At 31.3% G+C, this 23,129-nt stretch overlaps 2 protein-coding genes across 12 annotated transcripts; one reads left to right on the top strand and one right to left on the bottom strand.

Annotated features, from left to right (window-relative positions):
* Positions 1–5,510: 5,510 nt before the first annotated feature.
* LOC126929002 (uncharacterized) lies at positions 5,511–10,528 on the bottom strand. 4 transcript variants are annotated; one of them, XR_007717041.1, is made up of 14 exons: positions 10,397–10,528; positions 9,976–10,002; positions 9,756–9,879; positions 9,370–9,516; positions 8,751–8,929; positions 8,451–8,657; positions 8,094–8,315; positions 7,685–7,877; positions 7,371–7,581; positions 6,944–7,250; positions 6,729–6,874; positions 6,319–6,535; positions 5,753–6,051; positions 5,511–5,643 (listed from the first exon to the last, which is right to left on the bottom strand). XR_007717041.1 is itself a non-coding variant. In XM_050744950.1 (13 exons), exons 1-13 carry the CDS (start codon positions 10,487–10,489, stop codon positions 5,836–5,838), a joined length of 2,289 nt encoding a protein of 762 aa, XP_050600907.1. In that variant the 5' UTR covers positions 10,490–10,528; the 3' UTR covers positions 5,708–5,835. The 4 variants fall into 4 exon arrangements, 3 of the variants coding, with proteins under 3 accessions (XP_050600907.1, XP_050600908.1, XP_050600911.1); XM_050744950.1 differs by lacking the exon at positions 5,511–5,643 and having other exon boundaries at positions 5,708–6,051; XM_050744951.1 differs by lacking the exons at positions 5,511–5,643; positions 9,976–10,002 and having other exon boundaries at positions 5,708–6,051; positions 10,397–10,525.
* A 937-nt stretch (positions 10,529–11,465) lies between these two features.
* LOC126913787 (RNA-binding protein squid) lies at positions 11,466–22,240 on the top strand. 8 transcript variants are annotated; one of them, XM_050717028.1, is made up of 10 exons: positions 11,467–11,772; positions 15,008–15,043; positions 15,320–15,360; positions 15,560–15,687; positions 15,863–16,009; positions 16,091–16,222; positions 16,316–16,541; positions 19,210–19,281; positions 21,058–21,173; positions 21,372–21,463. In XM_050717028.1, exons 1-9 carry the CDS (start codon positions 11,648–11,650, stop codon positions 21,123–21,125), a joined length of 975 nt encoding a protein of 324 aa, XP_050572985.1. In that variant the 5' UTR covers positions 11,467–11,647; the 3' UTR covers positions 21,126–21,173; positions 21,372–21,463. The 8 variants fall into 8 exon arrangements, with proteins under 8 accessions (XP_050572982.1, XP_050572985.1, XP_050572981.1 ...); XM_050717026.1 differs by having other exon boundaries at positions 11,468–11,772; positions 16,316–16,583; XM_050717025.1 differs by lacking the exon at positions 21,058–21,173 and having other exon boundaries at positions 11,466–11,772; positions 21,372–22,240.
* The last annotated feature ends 889 nt before the right edge of the window (positions 22,241–23,129 follow it).

The following is a 23,129-nucleotide window of genomic DNA, read 5'->3' on the forward strand; positions in this document are numbered from 1 at the left end:
CATCGATCTACTAAATAATCTAGACGAGAAAAACAACTACACAATAAAGCAAACAAAACTGGAACAAGTAAAAATACAAACAAACACCCCAGAAACATTTAGGAAAGTTATAAAAACATTAAAAGAAAAAAATGCTATTTACCACACGTATCAGCTTAAAACTGAAAGGAGCTATAAAATTGTCATAAGAGGATTGCATCCTAAAACGAACATACATAAACTAAGCAATGAGTTAGCAAAAATTGGTCATCAAACAATAAACAATATAACAAGATTCGACACAAAGCAACCATTACCACAGTTTTTAATAGAACTGGAACCCAGAAACAACAACAAGGAAATATATGATATCAAACAAATACTAAACACAATAGTAACAGTGGAACCACCACGGCACAAAAAAGATATACCTCAATGCATGCGGTGTCAACAATACGGACACACTAAAAATTATTGCAACAGAAGCCCAGCTTGCGTCAAGTGCGCAAAAAACCACTTAACTATACACTGCCCATATTTTGGAAAAATAGAAGAAGTTAAATGCTACAACTGTAACGGAAACCACCCAGCCAGCTATAAAGGATGTGAAGTAAGAAAACAATTACAACATAAACTGTTCCCACCCCTACGAAGCAGGACAATCACTAACACACAAGCCCAACAGGACAGCACAAAACCCGAAATAATACCAAATACAGAGCAAGCAACAAACACCAAACCCATCAGCACCAACACCATTGGTGGTCTAAGCTACGCTCAAGTAACCAGCCAATCGACACATACACACAACCAATACCACAGCAATAGTAACAATGACACTGCAGAAATCAAAGAACTGCTCAAACAATCCATAAAGAACACCGAAATGCTAACCAGAATGATAAGCGAACAAAACGCAGTACTCAGACAGCAAACCCAACAAATCACAGTCATGCTACAACTAATTACAAACGTGCTAAACAAAAAATAAAAAACGGACACTCTAAAAATAGCAGCCTGGAACTCAAACGGCCTACAACAACGGGCCCTCGAAATTAAAACATTCATATACAGTAACAATATAGACATACTACTTGTCTCAGAAACACACTTCACTACAAAAAGCTACTTGAAAATACCATACTACACCATATATGATACCAAACACCCCTCAGGAAAAGCTCACGGAGGGACAGCAGTGATAGTCAGAAACGATATCAAACATTATCTACACAGCCAAGTTAACAAAGAATATTTACAAGCAACCACTGTTACAGTTCAAACTAGCAGCAACTACTTCCAGTTGTCAGCAGTATATGTGCCTCCGCGACACAAAATAACATCACAAATGTGGGACCCAACCTCGAGCTCAGCTCTGATCATACACCCATAATAATTGAATACAGAAACAAACCAATACACTATAGCAAACCAGAAACACTATGCAATAAAACCACCAAATGGCAAACTTTCAAAGAAATAATAGAAAGCAAAATAAACTGCAACATCCCGTTGAAAACTCCTGAACACATAGAACAGGCAGTAGCAACATTGACAGCAACTATTCAAGAAGCAGCAAGGACAACGACTACACCCGAATCAACCAGCAGACAAACAATAACAATCCCGCAAGAAATATTCGACAAAATCAGAGAAAAAAGAAAAGCAAAAGCAAAATGGCAAAAATACAGAACCCGAGAAAACAAAAAACACTTAAACAAACTTGCAAAGGAAATAAAAAACAAAATAAAGAAGCACAACGATAACGAATTCGCAAAGTTCATAGGGACACTCTCCACACACGAGAACACCAACTATTCACTATGAAAAGCCACGAAAAAAATAAGGAAGCCAATAATACCCGTCCCGGCAATCAGAAAAGCAGATAACACATGGGCAAGAAGCAACGAAGAACAAGCCGAAGAATTCTCCAACCACCTCTGCAACACATTCGCACCACACATTATCAACAACAGCAACCTCAAAAGTCATACGGAGGAGGATCCACAATCCACTATTACCACAACCGACAAGGAATACACCATACCTAAAACATCAGCACAAGAAATTAGAAACATAATTGATAAAACAAAAAACAACAAAGCGCCAGGTATCGACCTAATCAATGGTAAAATCTTGAAAAACCTTCCGCCAAAAGCAATAAGACTAATGACAATAATATTCAATGCAATTCTAAGAATTCAATACTTCCCCAAACCATGGAAATTAGCACAGATCAAAATGTTACATAAACCAGGCAAAGACCCGCACCAAACTGCATCTTACAGACCAATATCACTGATTCCAGTATTTTCCAAAATACTGGAAAAAATAATATATTGCCGGATAAAAACAATAATAGAGACAAAAAAACTAATACCGGATCACCAATTTGGTTTCAGAAACAAACACTCTACGATAGAGCAAATGCACGGGCTTATAAACGAAATAATAGTAGCACTAGAAAACAAGGAATACTGCACAGCCCTCTTTATAGACATAGAGAAAGCATTCGATAAAATTAACCATGAAAGTCTACCACAAACAATTAGGAAACAATTTCCGGAGCAAATACACCAATTAATAAAATCCTACCTAAGCAGCAGAACCTTCGTAATAAAAATCAAGGACACACATTCTCAAGTTAAAGACATCAAGGCCGGGGTACCACAAGGAAGCGTCCTAGGCCCAATACTATACACATTATACACGGCGAACATACCAACAACTACCAACAGCACAGTATTGACATTCGCGGACGACACAGCTATACTAGTCAGGCATACTAACCCAGAAGCGGCAGTCAAAATACTACAAGAACATATCGTAAAAATAGAAAATTGGCTACAAGAAAAACAAATAAAAGCAAACCCCAATAAATGCAACCATATTACATTTACGCTACGGAAAAAGATACCACCAAACATCCTATTGAACGGTACGCATATAACGCAAACAAAGCATGTCAAATACCTAGGACTCCACTTAGATCAAAAACTTACCTGGAAACTACACATCAAATCAATAGTAGAAAAAATACAGAAAACAAGGAGACAAATGTATTGGCTAACAAGCCGAAAATCCAAACTAAGCACAGAAAATAAAGTAAAAATATATAAAACGATCATAAAACCAATCTGGACGTACGGAATACCACTATGGGGGACGGCAGCAATGAGCCATATAAACAAAATAGAGGTAATACAGGCTAAAATACTCAGAACAATAGTAAACGGACCTTGGTACGTCAGAAACGAAGATATACGAAGGGACCTGGGAATGCCAACGGTCAAGGAAGAAATCAGCAGATACTCCGAGAAATACAAATCAAGAATAGCAACACACATAAACCGGCTAGCTGCGGAAACATATAAAATCACAAATATGGACAGAAGACTAAAAAGGAAGCACCCAGCAGACCTTATAAAGGACATAACCTAACAAACACGAGGATGGTACCCCGCTGGGGGTAGCCACCAACATGCTAATGTAACCGCTAAAAAATTCCACCAAATGTCCAAATTGGACAAATAGTGAATTTAAATAAATAAATAAAAAAAAAAAAAAAACTTACATTTGGAAGGAGATTTCGACGGAACTGAAATGTCTAAAGAAATTAAGATGTTCCGGTCAATAACGTAAACCATTCGGCTTTAGATTCTATGAATTACATTGTAAAGAACAATCTCTCGAAAGCATATCCAAATTTATTAATCGCATTACAAATTATGTTAACGACCATAACCAGTAATCGTAGCTTCAGCAAAACGTAGTTTCTCGCGATTGAAACTAATAAAAAATTATCTGTGATCATCAATGAGCCAAGAGACATTTTCATCTCTGGTTATTCTGTCAATAGAAAGTGAAGTAGCAAATTCAATCGATTTTGATGATGTTATCAAAGATTTGGCGTCAAAAAAAGCGAGAAAAATTATTTAATATTATTATTGGATTGTATTATTATTTAATATTCATCTTATAAAAAATATATAATATGTAACATCAATTGTAAATTCCTCGTTGTAAAATTTAAGTGTAGGATTTGAATGTGTATTCAGGCCCCGCAAAATTTTTGAACCCGGCCCCGCAAAAGATCACGCCGGCCCTGACTTGAGCTACATTTGATTACGTGATTCTGCTTTCTTTCTTTTTTTTTCTTATTAAAAATAACAAAAACAGATCGCAGCGATATCGCGCAGTAAAATGTCGCTCTTGTGTATTCATCTTCACGCCTTTTTTTACTTCTACTTTTGGACACTGTATCCGCACTGCTCGTTCTCTACTTTTTTGCTTTTACAGCTCTCACTATACTGTCTACATTGTACTGTTTCGGCTACATAGTTATACATACTACAAACTTACGTTATCTTTGTACGATATTGCCAATCGTTTAAATTACTTTTTCCCTAACAGCTTGAGCACCAGGTCACTCGCATTAGAATAATAAAGATCATCGAAAAATTTATATTTGCGAATAAATTACCAATTAATCGTATGAAGACATATAAAGCATAATGTCCGGTGAATAATTCTGTTTCACCGTTATGTTATATTTTCCGTAACGTATCACTCCGCAATCAACTCTTCCGCCCTTCCTTGAAAGGAATTCTTGCCTCGTCACACGTTGCGTTGTTTTGTCTTATACTTTTATTCAAAGTTGTAGTCATTTGTATTCACATCCTTCCATCAATGTGTTATATCGTGTTTGTGTGTAATGAAAAGTAGACGCGTTAAGACAAGGTCATGATTCAATTGTACCCCCACCAACACAAACCCTTCACCTAACTACATTTCACTAACTAAACAATTACCCAACCTAAAATATTTGTTTCCACCACACATACAAATATATTTACTCTTATATCTGTTAGTCATGTTTATATTTTTTATTATTTGTTTCAAAGTTCTGTTTGTAATTTATTACAATTTTCAATGTATACATTACATTTATGTATACGGGATTTACTTTTTTATTGTCAATTTTTATTATTCTTCTTTTTATTTTATTTATTTATTCTCTTTAAAAATTGTTGGTTTTCAATACTATTTTCGATTGATGCTCAATTTTTTCCAATTCTTCATCTTTGCACATAGAAAGTTTCTAGGAGTGTTCAAATACCTTTTAATTTATTGTATGTATAAATAATAGTGAAAACTCGAATAGAAACATCGTTTCACACAACACTATCTTACTTTCCATAATGTTCGTTTTATGCCTCACATAAGAAACGTAAGTCTCTTGCTAAGGCCAAGTAAATACCAAAAGGATCGTATAGTAAGGTTTCATTGTCTCTCCGGAGTATTAACGGTAGGTACAAAACGAAGGAAAAATAGTATCTCAATTCTGTCAGCCGTATGATGGTTTTAAATCATAATACGTCAGGATTTTCCAAGTTAAGACTAATTAAATTGTAAAAATAATCTTTATTTTGTCATTTCTTACAAAAGTATTGTATTCAAATATAAAATGTTCCATGTAAATCATAAATATAATACCAGTATATAATACAATAATTAATTTAATAGATAAGAAAATTTATGTGAATACAATATAATTTGTATAATATAAATATATGTATCATACATAATATACATTAAATACGCTTACAAAAATTATGTAAGGTAATTCAAGTATTGCAATCACAATAATATCGTCCAAACGTTCTAAAACAAAAACAAAATATTGTAAAATTAGAGTTTTCATATCTCATAATATTTTATGGGGACATTACACTAAATGTACATAAAAATCGACAAATAAAAAAAAACATACCTGAGTTACCTCTATAAAATATTTTATATCTTCACGCATCAACAATGTTTATTTTTTAGCTCAAAATACAATGCTCAAGATAGCTAGAAAGGCAGATGTTTTTTGTTCTCTTGCATCAGATACAAAGCGCGTAAAAATGCTCGATAATCAATTTCTAATCGACCACCTCTTTCTACGGAGAAACATTTGTGCACAGAGTCCAGTTCTCTGTTGCTAATCAATTCTAACATACGCCTGATAGACAGAACTTTGATCAAACACTCTTTCGAAACTGTACCAATATTCTCTTTATCGTAGCCCTGTAATTTCGAAATTTATGATTTAAGAATTTTATACATATATACGAAGGTCTGTACGATTTTAGAATCAATAAATTAATACCAAATAACCAATAAATTAATAAATAAATTATGAAATTAATTCTAAATATAATATCATGAATTGATGGTAAAATTTCTGAATCCTTATAATCCTTACTAATTAAACTCTAATCCTGACTAACTAATTTTTTAAATATAAAATTATTTAATGATTTTAAACAGTATGCTCTTTTCGTAATTACGGACCCTGAACAACTCCTCAAGATTCGGTTGTTGCATTCTGCTTAGCTTGTCTACTGCCGTTGTGGCCATGTGCCTTTCATCGAAGTTCAAGAATGTCTTAGGGGAAGCTTCCGAAGGCACGTGTTGTACAGGCACTAAAAGTGGTGCTCTTTCTAAACTTCCCATAGCAACAGCTTCTTCGACAACTTCCCCAAATTTCACATAATCCACGGAATCTGATCTTTAACATAAAATAACAGAATAATAGAATAATTAAAAACTGATCTAAATATTGAAAATATAAATAAAGTGGTTGAGGAGATTAATTTGGAAATTGAAATATTTTTCAGCAGATATTATGAAATAAAATAAAAACGTATTAATTATTACTTAATTACGTAAAATATATGTTAAGTTTACTTGTATTTATATACCTTAAAGGTGATTGAAAAATATTCATAATAGTTCCCATTTCTGTGCAAGTCAAATTACAACGTAGTTGATCCAAAGCTCGCAGAAACTCTGTTCTTTTTATAACGTGTTCATTATGAATATCATATTGACGCATGAATTCGATAACCTTTCCCATAAAAAAACAAATAAAGGATGTAAAGCAAAAATATAAAAATACCCACATTTTGTGCTTTACCTTTATTCTTTCCCGCACAACTTTTGCTTTGATTTTGGCTAAAATTAAAACGATATTTGTTTCACCAGCTGTTGCTTCCGGTGATAGTTTCTCAGCGTTGATTTTTCTTTTTTCTTTCACCATAGAGTGGTACAAGGGCTCCTCGATTGTTTGAGCCTCTAATTCTTTTAAAAACCAATTATAATTGAAACCTAAATCATTATTATACCTCTTTTCCAATGCAAACTCCTCTTCTTCAGAAAGTAGTACAGCCGCAGTTCTTAGAACTTGACGTAATTGCGAACGTGATACGTGACCTTTGTTATGTCTAAGAAATAATGAGGAACGAAAAACATATAAATAATAGTATAAAAATACGCGTACATTTTTGAAAAAAAAAAATATTTTTCGGGAATATATAAATATCGTTGAACGAATATACATATACCGATCATAGTCCTTAAAAAATTGTTTTATCATAATTCTTCTTTCCTCGACTCGATGTCGAATTTTTAATAATGTTTTCTCACAAAGATCTCTTATATCTTTCCCTTCGAATTGCCAATTAGACTCTCCTTTTCGACTTAGTTTCGCTATTTCTTTTGGCGGTGACTCAATTTTCAAATTGGGCAGCTTTTCAATTTCTTTCACGGTAAACACTGTAAATGGAAACAGTTCGTAAAATGTAAAGTTTGAAAAGGTTACGATCAGATAACGAAAATGGGAAAAATAAATAGATGGAACGTTCTGTCCCGAAAATACCTTTATCGATGTCATCTTCGAATGTACGCCAACATACACGATCTGGATCATTTGGGTCTTTATAAAGCGTAACGAGCGCGTCAATTTCCGTTTCCGCAAGATAAAGGCGTCCCAAGCTCGAAATCTGAAGACCATCTAATCCTCTTTTGAAGTTGGAAATCGTCGTTTTGCCCGCGTTCAAAGGATCAAAATCCTATTATTTTTCGTAATCGTTAATTTCCTACTTGTTATCTGACATTTTAATAAAATAGATATATCCACTATCATTTTATTATATAAAAATTGTATATAAACTGTAACTAATACTTTAAGAGCGTGGTAGTTATACTGAATTATAATATTTTTATAAAAATAGTAAGCCCGTTTTTAAAATTTTAATTACAAATCTTTATAAATAAAGGATTATTACCTTAAAGAATTCCGAAATGCGTAATCGATTTTCAAAGATATGTCTTTGAATACGTTGAATAACTTCTATCAAGGGCATTGTACTTCTTCGTTCTTCCATTACCGGATGGAACACAGCTTGTTTCCCAAATACTTTGCTTGGTATGAATTTACCAATTTCCGGCCTTGGAAGTTTCGGTAATTCAGCCGTAATAATTCGACCAGGAAATTGATCAAGTAATTCCTATTGAATAAATAAGATACAATATTTATCATAGATTTATCGTTCAATACGTCTGATAACAAAAGGAATGAATCGGTAATGGTAAATAATGAACGTAAGAGGAACATTTGTAAAATATGCAGAATAATATATTACTCCACCAAGAGCCAGCATTTGATGTTTATCAAAGTAAGATTGAATTTCGTCAATCGCCTTTAAAAAGGCCACATAGTTGATCGTATAAGCATCTTTCGCGAATCTTTTTACAAGCAAACAGAATTCTTCGGAAGCAAGAACGATACCTAGAAATTTTAGGATTCGCCCGAAATGCGTGAATGTTACAGTCCCAGCATTTTTCGCAATCTAAAAGATAAATAATTGACGTTTACCGTATAATTATAAAATAGAAAAATGTATCGATAGATTTTTAGGGAGAAGATTATTTTTCACGCAAACCAGTTCGTAGTCTTGAAAGTAAGGCCTTAACACGAGTCTTCTTTTGTTTATAAGAACGGCAATTTGAGTGAGTACGAGACATAATTTTCGATGTTCCGTTGCACTTATACGATTTACATGCTCTGGATCTTCCCATTCCAAACCAGTTACAAGCGGTTCGCTTTTATCGAATTCAGGAGCTACAAGAAAAACGCCAATTTTATTGCTGTTCATATTAATCCCCTTAACGAAATAAAGGAACATTTAGAGAAAAACACGAATTTTGTTCCGACGATGAGTTCACATAACGGTACCGGATTATGTATGTCAGTCAAATACAAATTCCTTTTTTTTCAGGTACGGCAGTAACAGTTTCTGAAATCTATTCTTACAAAACAATAAAAATTTGCTTACCTGTTTCAAATACCTATAAGATTTGCCCCGAGGAGGGTCAAGAAATAAAATTACTTGTAGATATATATTACGGTATAATAAATCATTTATATAAATATAGATACTTATAAATATCTGTGTGTAATGCATTGGAATATAATTATAAAGTGATTTAATAAAATTTTTTCTAGTCTTGTAAACTATATATTAATATTATAGTATATATCAAATTATAAATTCATCATACCACTATCGTGAATTATTTCACAAAACTGGGTGTAAAATATTCGACCATCCTGAACGCGAAAATAATCGGCCAAATCGGAAATTTCTTTATCAGACAAACCAATTTGATCCTTCAGCGGCCCAGCCAATACCGAAATAAATTTCGACTCTGCGTATTAAGAATATATATTGTATAGTTCACAATCGTCATTTATAATCTTCGTGAAATAATATGTTCGTAAATACTAAATGTCTGCTAAAAATTAAGATACGGTACCGAGTAAAATAAAATTTTAATATGATAATTCCAAAACTACGAAAAAATTGAAAAACGCGACTAAAGGTGTTCAAGACAAAAAAAAATAAAAACCTTTAATTAATATAATAATGGAAATTGTGTAACCGTACCTGAGATTAAACAATTATTGTTAGGATCTAGCGGTTTGTAAAAATTCCATAAATTAAAACCCACGCGAAAAATTGCCGCTCGGATTTTATTACAAGTACGCCAAACGTCCTGTAGCCTCAAAATCTATGGATAGAACATTTGTTAAACATGAAAAGTTATTTAAACTAAACGTATTTTCCCCCTATCTTATTTTAAGTGTGATAGAAATCCTGGCTTTACCTTCTGCTGCTCAGGCATTTTGGACAACTAAAAGGTAAAATGTTAGGTATTACAAAAATTTTATTCTGTAAATATCTATAAATTTTGCAAATCGTAAACGATAATTCCGTTCACAAACAAAAAACAAACGTTAACATTGATAGAGATATAAAATATTCGTTTTACTAGTTATTCTAATTTACTAGTAACATTCTATTTACTAGTATTATTCAAAAAAATACGTTGTAAATGAATAGGAAGAACGTTAATTAAATCAAGCGTTAGGTTAAATGAGCACTAAATGTCCTATTATAATGTTTACTTGTTATTGTCATCACAATAACGAATAAATAATAATAATACATAAAGACTTTAAGATATACAGATATATCCATCCATTAAAGAGACTAAACAAATATTTCTCATTAAATTATAATCTTACAATGTATGTGATATGCATATGATAGCACATGCAAATATTCATATTTATACGTATACGTAAATATATATACATATGTACACAAAATAACAGCATTGAGCGAGCCAACTAGAGCGACATCTAAGTTGATGCTGGCGCCAACTACTAGCGTCTACAATAAGAACGCTGAATCAACAGTAAACATTTCCCGCTTTTATTGGACATCAACGGAAAGATGGACTGTCCTTCTTATTTAAACATTTAAATAATGAGTCATAGCTAAGTAATAAAAATAAAAATATAACAACATAAATTGAAGTAATTGTTATATCAAAATTAACTTGGGAGCAATATTTTATTGATTTCTTACAAATTATGCGCACAGAATTCTGGGAAGTGATGCCGAATGGAGCCAAATCATTACGGAATTCTTATTGGCTGTTACGTATTGCTCAGTGTTTCCCACGAATCTTATTGGCTCCTCGTTTTCGCTCCATTCCCCACGCAAAGCTAAAATTTTCGTATGCGTGCCATTGTATTCACTATTTCCCCTTAACATCACTGAAATACTCGGCAACATCGATTGGTGTAACAGGACCGTAACAATAGTATGAAATAATGTGTACGCATTATCTTTTTGAAACTAAATAATTTTTCATGATTTCAGATACAGAATAAAATATTTTTTATTTCGTAGTTGATGTAAAATTTGGTTCTATCGATGCAAACAAAATAGAGGATCAGTTTGCTAAACAAGATATATTAATAATCATAATATTGTCTTTGATAATATCATCTATTACTTATAACTTTTCGAATTTTATTTGATTTCATTTTGTTCTATCGAAATTTGAAAAACCAGATACTAAAGATTAAGTGTCGTGAACAATGCTACAGAAAAAATATTAATTCCCTTTTCTTGACTGCTATGCATATATAATTATAGCATGTTGAAAGTAACGCGATATTTTTAGAAAGTGCAAACTAACGTGGCATTGGGCATTCTAAGTACGATACTGTGTGATGAAACCTGATTGGCTGAGAGAGCAATAAGGGAGGGGAGGTAAAAGAGATTCCATGATGCTTTGCGCGGAATCTCCTGAGTCAAACGGAGCGCAAGTCGTACGTCGTCTCTTCCTTCTCCATTTGGCGGTCGATGAGTACGGACGTGAGAGTGTTGTTAGCTCGTGTAGTGTATTTAATTATTTGTTAAAGCGCGATTTATAATTGTGTTTTAAGTGTTTTATTAAAATAAAAAAAAAACTAGAATAAATAATGGCCGATCAGGAGAACAAGGACTTCAGCGAAGATATTGCCGATCAAAACTTCGAGCAGAACGGCGAAGCAGAGAACGGCGGCGGGGACGCCACAGAAAATGGCCAAGAATCACAAGAGGACAGGTAACCCTTTTCGTCTTAAATTTCGATCTTGCAATTAAATCAATCGTTGTTCTACGAAACTATCGACTTCGATTCATTTGGTACTTTGAACGCGCGGGAATATGTAGTAAAGCTTCCAAACGAGAGTTGCTTTGTGCGATACGATTGTCGCGATGACAAAATGGCGGATGCGCGAGATCCCGAAAATCGTAATCCGTTCCCATCGATTCTAAAGCGAGCGTTCCTAGTATTGCAGTTAACTTCTTTTGTATTGCTGCAGTATAAAGAAATCCTAGGTATCAATCTTTTTTTTCGAAAAGAAACAACAAATAAGAAAAGGAAGTGAGTCGGTCAAATTAAAAGGAATGCCGGCCGCAAGTTTAGAAAGGGCGCGCCCACGCATTGTTGTAAAGTAAACCCACAGAAAAATCAATTTTTTATATCAAGTCAAGGAATTCCGTGCATAGATTTGATACACTTTGCTTGGGCTCGCTTTCTTCAATTTTTTGTTACCATTACATATTGTATCACGTCCTCGTGTTTTTCACACACAACACGCATTTATGCGTCAAACCAAAACACTAAATAATATACATATTACGTAAATATGAGTATGTAGATTATTCAGGGAGGGTAATGCGCAATAATTATTGGTTATTTAGTATTGTCGTGATATTTAGAAATATTAATAGATTATAAGGATTTTTGGTGGCTGGTGGGCACAGCACCTTGCCTTTCCCCCTTTTCAGCGTAACGAGATCTCAAGCTGGACGATTTGCTCATCGACGAGTTTAGATGTCAATGTTGATGTACGGACACAGTCTATGTAAATATTTTATAATATCGCATTGTACGTTCGTTCTTATTCTCTTACTATTATCACAGCATTTTTAGTTCTATACCTAAGGGATTCGACTTTTTTTTCTTTGTATCCCTACAGCTTTGGATTGTCACAAACTCTTACATAGTTTGGGGTATGTTTTTGCAAAATGGGTAAGCTACTTTAGATTGTAACTTGTAGAACTACTTAAATTGATATCGGGAAAGAAGATGTAACCTTCAAATTTAGTAAAATATATGTGAATTTTCAAATTCTTATGATACAAAAGATTGTATAAATGTTGAGTACAAAATATAAAATCATTATATATATAAGGTACGGAGAATTTGGAGGTATGCTTCCTCTCACCCATAATGAAAGTACAAATGTGTGTTGAGGGACGTGATATCTATACATAAGGTAACAAAAATAAATAACTGAAAACTGGCATTCCCTTGTTTATTATATCAATTTAATATACAAGTAAAAATAAAAACAAAATTAAGTATTGCATGTTCTTTATTGCAAAATTATGATAAGGTAACTATATACATATAAGAATTATAAATATTATAACTTTATATGTGCTGTTGTTGCGAGGTATACGTTTATCTGTTTAAAATTTTGTAATTTTTTGTAAACTCCTTATTTCTGCTCTCCTTCCTAGTTAATTCTATTCTAGTTTTGTAATTGATAAAGACAAGTTGTGATTTCATCAATGATAAAAATTTCTACATATTACACATAATAATTGTAATATTTTTATAGAGCATAAACTTTGAAATGCATTTTTGGCCAGCTGAGTCTTCCTCATTGATTCATTGCAGCAGAATTCTGGTTAGTCAATTCTTCATGATTGACAATATGTACGCTTACCTGGGATCTGTGAACTGAACCGTGAAGCCTTATGATTGACTTCTGAGTCTGAATTATTGTGAGAAGTCTACGTCAAGTTCAAGTCCGTCATGTTTCGTCACAACACAAGCACTGGAAGTCGAGTCAATTACGTCAGATCAATAAGTCTCGCACAGACATACACTTGCCTGCTGGGTCACGCGTAGAGTAATTTCTGATCAGATGTCAATGCTGTTTGGGCGTGATCAAAGCACAGAGTCACTAGGGCCAAAGCGAAAAACTCCGATAGGTCGGAATGCCATTAACCCAGTTTATGTGGCTTGATCTGCAGGTGGCAAACGACCCAGTGCGATTATGGCGGGCGGCTCGCAACCGGCTAACCGTGACCCGACCAACAACTGATTACCGGCGAGTGACTGGTGCCTACGGTATTTATCACCAGCCCTAGATGATATATGAAAAGATCAATCTAAGTACAGACAACTATCATCACACTGCCAGAAAAGTGAAAAATATTGCAGCTTATTATATTTGTATATGAAAAGGCTGAAAAGTATATCAGGACTTGAAATATAATATTTTGCTGATGAATAAACAAAGAGAGAGAAATACTATACATATATAAATATACTATAAATAAACATAAAATATTGTGTGCATATATAGATATTTAAAAAGTATCAAGAAGTGACCATCATTAACTTGTAATGTGGAAACAATTTTTTTAGCTTTTTAATAGAGTTGCAGTCTATCTACCATATGTCAATTCTTTGGGCCAATCAGCAGTCAGAGTTCAACTTGGAAAAGTTAAATCTTATTTCCTTTAGGAGCAGCTGTATGTCAACTGGAGTTATAACTATTGTTCGAGTTCACATGAACGTCGTGAAAAGTACTTTGCTCTCTCAATGCGTTAATTTTTACATAACTACTTTTTTCCAAGTTTTTTCCTTTAATTTTTGTTGATAAACACATCTATCTGAAGTTCAAATCAAGGTCTATGTGGTGTGCAAAGCAGTCTTCTGATGGTTGTTTCATATAATCCTATGTTTCTTACTAAGGATAAACGCACAATTTTCACATAAAATTGTATTAGTGAGTTAATTTATTCTAGGTATTTTTGTGTCCTTATTAATACCGTAACTATGAAATTAAGATAATTTTAGTTTTGCAAAGTTATTTATTCTTCCAAATTTTAAAGTAGACATTAATGTAGGTCACTTAATCAATTGTAGATTACATTTATACATGAGTATATACTTATATTTATATACATAAGAAGCATTTAATAAATTGCATACATTACCTGTTAAATAAAATTCCTTACCAAAATGTCTTTAAAAGTTTATCCAGTGCCCTTTTTCCAAATGATATACTACTATTGCATTTCTTATATATTGTCAATATTAAATTTTAATATTTTAACGTTTATTCTAATTTTTCCAGGGGTCAAGTCAAACTCCTTTTTCAAATATAAATGGAAATAATTTGTAACAAAACTTAAATTTTTGCTTCAACCTTAGTCCTAAAAATTTATATAAATTTCAAGATCGTTATAATAACATGCATTACATTGCTTTGCAGGTCAACCGGAGGTAATCAGGATTCTTTAAATGATAGGTACATTCTATTTCCATTATTATTTCTTTACTTTCTAATTTGCACATGAAAATGAAAATAAATGTTTCCTAAACAGTTTTTGCATTGTAATAGTTTTAAATACATTGCAAGATGTATAAATTAAAATATAAGTTGTTGTTAGCATTTAATTATTTGTAAATGAATAGTCATGCAATTACAAAATTTTGAAAAATTTCAAGAATTAATATTTTATTTTATTTTCATAAAAAAATTATTTAATTTAATTCAAATCTTATTTTATTTTTATTTTTACAGGAAATTATTTGTGGGTGGCTTAAGCTGGGAGACTACAGACAGTGAGTATTATTTTGCATTTTAAGAATTATAATCCTTTATAAGCTATTTACAAACTATGATGTTACTTACTTAGGACACCTTCAGATGACAAGTCATATGAGACTAGATTTAATACTGAGTTTTTATATTATAAATTTAGTAGTATAAATAATTAAAGAATTCAATACCTAACATTTTAAAATAAACATTAATTTACAGAGGAATTAAGGGATCATTTTGGTACATATGGAGACATTGAGAGCATCAATGTTAAAACAGATCCTAATACCGGACGGTCGCGTGGATTTGCCTTCATCGTTTTTGCTAAAGCCGAATCGTTAGATAAGGTAAAATTAATGAAACCAATAGTTACATATTAAAGTAAAACTGATATGATGATAAACTTATCCAGTTCTGCTACTGACTGTATTTGATGTAATTCCAATTGCTGAAAATAAGTTATTAGGCCTAATCATGCGAATTCTAAATAATGAGTCTTCATGAAGATTATTTATGTTTCAGATCATGGCAGCCGGCGATCATATAATTAATAATAAGAAAGTTGATCCTAAGAAAGCAAAGGCTAGACATGGCAAAGTCTTTGTTGGTGGTCTTTCAACAGAATTGTCAGATGATGATATCAAGCATTTCTTTTCTCAATTTGGAACAGTAAGTATCTTAGTTTTTTTATTTGTCACTATAAATGTTTATGCCCATTAGAAAAAAATACAATGAAATTAAATGTTACAGATTGTTGAGGTAGAAATGCCATTTGACAAGACAAAGAACCAGAGGAAAGGTTTCTGCTTTATTACATTCGAATCTGAACAAGTAGTAAATGAATTACTGAAAACTCCTAAGCAAACAATTAATGGTAAAGAGGTACGTTTTATACCAATAAATAAAATAATTAATTTTAGAAAAAATGTTATACATATTGACGATCCTACTAATGCATTTCAATATATTAAATAGGTCGATGTGAAGAAAGCAACGCCTAAACCTGATGGTATGGGAGGAATGCGGGGTGGCGCTGGTGGTCGAGGCGGCCGTGGTGGCAGAGGAGGTAGAGGTCGCGGTTTTGGCGGTCAAGGTGGCTGGGGCCAAGGCGGATACGGAGGTGGATATGGTGGCGGTTACGGTCAAGGCGGTTATGGCGGTGGCTATGATGGATACGGAGGAGGCTACGATTATTACGGCGGTGGGTACGGCGGCTATGGTGGTTACGACTACAGTGGATACGGTAATTTTATTGATTATTACTAAAAGAACTTACACGCGCTTATCGCTGTGTAGGATTATATTGAAAAATTTAATTTCTCTTTTTTATAATAATCAATAGCAGATAATTCTCTACTGCTATCGTCCCAATGTATTCGGTAAACAAACGTAATATTAAAATTATTATCATTGTTACATTTATTGTCTTAGTTTCTTTCCTTATGTATTTGATTTATTTTTTGTTGTAACTTGTATAAATCTATGGTAAAATTTCAGCTCATTAAAGTTTTTAAAATTCCAGAATGTTACGTATATGTTGAAATAATTGAGATTCTAGACATTCAACAAATGATTCAATATAACACATATTAGTACAGTTGTTTTTACCAGAAATAGGAAAGCTATTTAATTTATAGAATGCAAAATATATTTCCTGTTAAACAAAAAGTTCAGCACAATATTTGTTTTAGAATCGATTAGTATTAACAGTAAATAATTGAGTTTTTGCGAAGTAACTTAATAAATATTGATTAATAATATTAGCAAATATAAGTTTAAATAAATCAATAAATTCTAGAGTTCATCGTAGTATTATTAAAAATGATAGCTTATATTCAAAGTAAATGTTTTAAGCCATATACATATGGGACGAATTTTGAAAATAACAATCAGATGTCGAGAAGGTTTTCAAAATTACCTGACACGAAGTTTTAATTACCCATACCTCCTATAAAATTTTGCTTTATGTAAAATCTTATAGAAAATTTTTATTTATATTACATAAATTTAAATCATTTGCCTCAACATAATATAATACTAACTTAGTATTATATGACTAAATTATATTTTGAAATGATATAAAATTGATGTGATATATTACATTTATGACTAATGTTGAAAATTGAGCGCTGGTTTGCAGGCAGATCAGCGATATCTTGACTTTAAAAATTATTTACATTAAACTTATTTTTATTGATTATAATTACGAATATTATTGAAAATGTATATTGAGTGTTGATATTTCTGAATTAAAATTAAATACGAAACTAATTAAGAAAGTAAACCAGCAGCTCAGATACGTAGGAAGTACATTCGGATTATGTTTTTTTACCTCTAAGTATGTATAATACGTATTTTCCCCTTTTTTAGCTACAAAAGAAAATTTTATTACGCATGAATAAAAAAAGCATAATCCGAAAAGTAAATCCCTACTTCCAGAGGGTTGGCTGTTTTTGAGCTGTGATCAACTAACTTATTGATTTTAACAACTTCCTAAGTTAAACTTTTTAATGCCTTATTAATATTTGACTTATATATACATATATATACACACATACATATGAACAACATTAAACGCAGAAAAGCAGGATATCATATAATATGTAACAGTGAATGTGTGAAGATGATTAAGAATTACTATAGTTCAATGTGGTATTTTCAAAACAAATTTAATTTCTTTACGTATATTTAATTGGTAAATAGTGTATAAACATTTCAATTAACTTTTAGTAATTTATCAATAGTTAAAACAATATAAATATTGTAATAGATCATTTCATTCAGTAAATGTACATAAGAGTACTAATTTCATACGTTCACTGATTGATGTCTGTGAATTCATGGAATAAATTAATTTTTTTACATTTCTTATCTTTACTATAAGTTCTGCAGACTCGCTGACTTCAAAACACACGCAGTCACTGTAACATAGTTATATGTGAACTTGAAATGTGTGGAGAACATTAAAGCAAAACTATACAGGATAATGTCGTATGATATGGAATATTAAACCTCCAATCCTTGCTTTCAAGTCCTGCCACGTTTCCTAATATGCATGCTTTCACATATTTCCACATTTCACATAACCACTTCATTCATGAAAAAACTAACACAGTCCTCAACAATAATGAATTATCGATACTTGCAATCATTGTGTTTGATCTATTTTATTAATTACGTTCCATTGTTTTTAGCATGACTTTTAGTTCATTTTTGAAAGAAAACGAACAAAATCATTTGAAACGGAGAAACATTTTTTACACTATAAACCAATTTATAAAATTATTTCCTATTGCATACGCCAAATAATAGTAAATGTCGAAAAACACAATAGCAAGTCCACATTGAATTTATATTTATCTATTTGCGTGTTCGACCCTGCACACACTTTTTTCCTGGGACTGTGGCAAATAATTAAATTATTACACTGAACTTTCTTGTCGTAAAGAAATTTAAGTGCATGCCACTTCGTGTTAACGGTAAATAAAATCAATTGCAATCTTCTTTGATACATGAGTTTATGAACAGCCTCTGCACTTATATTACATATTAGATGTGCAAACAATGAACCCTTTGGAAGATAAAATTATCTTTTAATATTATTAAGTAGTATTTTTTAAAAATTTCATATAATATATATATAAATATTAATTTAATATAACATTTAAAATTATATTTTCGAGAATATTTAATTTTAAAGCTTAAATTTACTAAGATCATACAAATTTACATAATTGTGTTACACACATACTTGTGTACCGGCGATAATTTTTATTGATATCATAGATATATTATACTATACACAATTGCCGGTCCATGTTAATACTGACCCCATTTGTCTCTTATACCGTGTGTTCCATGAAACGCAGACGGCTATGGCTATGGCGGTGGTAGTTACGATGGTGGCTACAGTGGTGGGCGCGGTGGTGCACGCGGTAAAGGTACGCATTAGCGTTCCTTCTCTATTGTTTTGTATTTTCCCAAACGTGCTCTACTTTGTTAGCAGAAATCCACTTTCTAAGTTCACATTCATTTCATCAATTATTTTTCACCACCATTACTTTACCTCCTATGTTTGTTTATGTTTATCCTTCATCATCATTTCCCTTTATTTTCTCTAAGTATGTGTGTACATGTACGTGTGAGCATATGAAATTGATATTTTATTATTTTTATAGTTACAATACTAATGAGAATAATGAATTTTCAGCAATTACTGATATATATTATTAAATACATAAATATTTACTATTGTGTAACCTAAATGTAAATATTCCATTCCTGTCACATATTTTTAGAAATAGCTTTTTTCTATTTCTCAATATTTATAATATATATTCACTTGTCTTATTTTCTTTAACAGCTTTTAAAAGATGTATAAAGAAATATTATCTTACACTTTCATTATACTTTATTGTACAAGTATCATACCTATTTAAGGATAATTCAAATTATAAATTCATGAAAAAGTATTTATCATTTTATTGAATAGAAATTAATTAAATAGGAAAAATTTATTGTAAATTGATTAAAATTCCTGGTTTATACATATATATTAAGAACGAACTAGGAAAGACATTGATATATCATAGTTTTAAGAAGAAAGAAAATAATGTGTTAATATATATGTAGTCCATACTTTATTTGAATTAACACAAACTATGTAATTGTAATATACAAGAAATTTTATTTAGAAAATCGTACAATTTCATAAATTCATAAATCTTAATGTGTGAATACTAAAATATTTTGGTATTATTAGTAATAAAATTTTGGTTAAAGAAAGTGTTGAGAAACTAAGTTTCTCTGTATATATTGAGATAGTTTCATAATTTTTAAGAGTATATATAATTTATCATTCTGAATAATCGATATATATTTCTAATATACTAATAAGATTTTTTAAGTGATTGTGTTATCGTTCTAAATTACTCATAGTCTAAAATGTCATTACACCATTCGTATATATGTATGTGTGTGTGAAATTTATATATCTGAAAGATATATGTAAGATATATAGAAGATATATTTTTGATAATAATAAGTGAAATATATATCTTACATATAAAAGCATGTCATATCTCATGCGTACAACATGGTGCATATTAAAGTTCAAAGAAAAATGAATAATTGAAATTTTTCATGCTGGTATTAAATCCATTTTCATCTTTTTCATTTTTCATATCCTTAGCCTTAAACATTTCTGGTTATTTGATAAAAACAACAAATTGTTATTATGATAATAATGATATACCTATAAATTATATTTTGGTAATAGTATATAAGAACTATTAATATAAGTATAAAGTAAAGTCTTAGTGAAGTAATTGTAAATTATTTAAGTAATTTGAAATTTATTTAAGTATTTACACAGTATCGCAATATGGAAATTTCAGTATTTCAGCATATGCAGATCCCAGAAATGTGTAAGGAGAAAAGGAGAGTATGAATCAGAACGCAGCCTTGCAGCTTACTACCTTAGCCTGTAGCCTCTATGTAGATTCTTCGTAGTTTTATATCCATTACGTTAGTCTTTACTTTATATATTGTTTCGTACTTTATTCTGTTATTAATAGAAGTGTGCGTGCGGTAATTTCTACAAATGAATCGTTTTGTGGTCAATAATTTGTAATTTCTTCAAAAAAATGGCGGGAGGAAGAAAGCGGGGGTATATATCCAAGTTGCTGGACTAACGTACATCGTGGATATTGTTTCAGGAGGCTCAGGCTACGGCGGAAAGCAGAGGGGAGGTGGTCGTCAGAACCAAAGGCACCAACCCTATTAATGGAAATCATTCATTGCGACCGCAATGCAATTCGCATTGTAACCGCTGGTGAGTCATCATAGCTTCCTGACATCTATAAGTTCAGTCTCAACAACCTTTCTCTTCCTTTTCCAATGTCATTTATGTTTAATGTTACCAAAATGGTTTCATGTGGTTACATAGTAAAAATATTTAAAAAGATGTAATATAAATATTATACACAAACAATACAATGCAATACATTTGAATATTTATTCTTCTTTTCAGGTTTCCTGTCCATCCACAAATCTCATAACTCGTTAAATCATCATTCCATTAAACCACGCCACTTTCAGCAAGATTTTCAACAACGCAGACTACTGCCGCAAAATAAAATGAATCATCAGGAATCACGACAAAAACTGTAATAGCTTCACGTTTTGCGTCTAGCAATACATCTGTATTATCAAGTCAACAAAAGCAAACATATATACATATATATATTATATATATATACATATAGGTACACAATGCTTTCTTCCATCTCTCGTTTACCCTTTTGTACAAAGTGAAAAATACTTCATATTTCACATTGGTCTTCTGTATCATTTCATCTTATTTATCATTAATTTTTTTTACCGTTAGTGCACGTTACGTTGTTCAGCGTAAGGCAATATCACATCGCAATACGTTTGCAAACTATTAATATTCTGTTAATAAAATATAGAATAATGTGAATGCTGGCGTAGTAATGATTCCAAACGTATAGACGAGATGCCTTACAATGAAATATTGTAACGTAATATTTTTGTGCAAATGGGAAAGCAAAAGATGATAGGAAATAATTTAAATACAGATATATTAGGAAGAATCAAGTTTCTCATTCATCGCTTGGGACTACTGAGAAATACCTACGTCCCTATTTTTAACAATAAGATTATTATAATTTGTTTATAAACTAAACTTAATAAGAAGGAACCCATTGTAGAAAAGTAAGCAGGCAATGTACTTTTTACACACGGCTATGATAAGACAAAAATGAAAAGTACCGAATTGTTTATAATGATTGTGTGAGGTATGAAATAAGGTAAAAAGATTATTGCTTCCTTATTGGTAAGAGAAATAGGATAAAATAAATTGATTTTGTGTACATAATATATACCGCGTATGTTTGTATTTGTGTTAACCGATCCTAATAATTTAATTTTTGAAAAACAGTATGTACACAATACTTCTTTAAAATATAGTGATAAACATCTATACATTAGATTTAAATAAGACTGACACAAAGATTTAGTAAATTTGTATTACAAACAATATTTTGCTGATTCTACCACAGTACGTGCATCGAGCTCTAGATATTCTTTCAGTTTTTACTCTACACTCAAGAACAACACATACATACATTATATTTATATACCGATAGTTCCATTCTAGGCAAAAAACATCGTAATAAGATTTTTAAACTAAAAGAAAATATTGTATTTTTCTCAAATTCAACACTGTTCTATGTCACAAAAGTATTACATTAAAAAAAATTAGACAAAAAATAATGTTGCCTTTTTTTAATTTCACAGTTAAAGTGAAATGTATAAAACGCAATCTTAACAATATTAAACGTTTTAAGTAAATAGTATTGTATAAAGTCCTATTGTCTGACATTATACTATAGAAAATAAGCTATATTTAAACTAAATTTTTTCACTAATTGAAAGAGTATACATTTTAAGTTATTAAATTTTATATATAGTTTTCCATGTATTATATTCAGTAAAAATTTTTTCTTACTAATTTGTATTAAAATTGTAAAAAAGAATTTCTATCTTGATGTATATATAAAATGGGGAATTTGATACTTTCGTTCTGTGTTGCGAAATATTTTGGTTGTTAAGACAAATCAAAGAATTTTTGAACAACTTTCATGTCAGGTAAAATTTTATAAAATTTAATTGGAACTATAAATATATATAAAATCATATCATGAAGTTTATTTGTAGAAAGGCATGAAGAATTAGATTAAATGTAATATCGCATAGATGTTCATCA

The sequence above is a fragment of the Bombus affinis genome, chromosome 2 (genome assembly GCF_024516045.1).
Source record: "Bombus affinis isolate iyBomAffi1 chromosome 2, iyBomAffi1.2, whole genome shotgun sequence".
Taxonomy (NCBI): Eukaryota; Metazoa; Arthropoda; class Insecta; order Hymenoptera; family Apidae; genus Bombus; species Bombus affinis.

Coding starts and splice junctions, on each gene's coding strand:
- LOC126913787 (XM_050717024.1), top strand. CDS start 11,648: ATGGCCGATCAGGAGAACAAGGACTTCAGCGAAGATATTGCCGATCAA. Junction 11,773..15,007: donor CAAGAATCACAAGAGGACAG/GTAACCCTTTTC, acceptor ATTGCTTTGCAG/GTCAACCGGAGGTAATCAGG. Junction 15,688..15,862: donor AAGCCGAATCGTTAGATAAG/GTAAAATTAATG, acceptor TTTATGTTTCAG/ATCATGGCAGCCGGCGATCA.
- LOC126929002 (XM_050744950.1), bottom strand. CDS start 10,489: ATGCTGTTATTTTGTGTACATATGTATATATATTTACGTATACGTATA. Junction 9,880..9,975: donor AAATGCCTGAGCAGCAGAAG/GTAAAGCCAGGA, acceptor TTCTATCCATAG/ATTTTGAGGCTACAGGACGT. Junction 7,582..7,684: donor CGAAGATGACATCGATAAAG/GTATTTTCGGGA, acceptor TTCCATTTACAG/TGTTTACCGTGAAAGAAATT.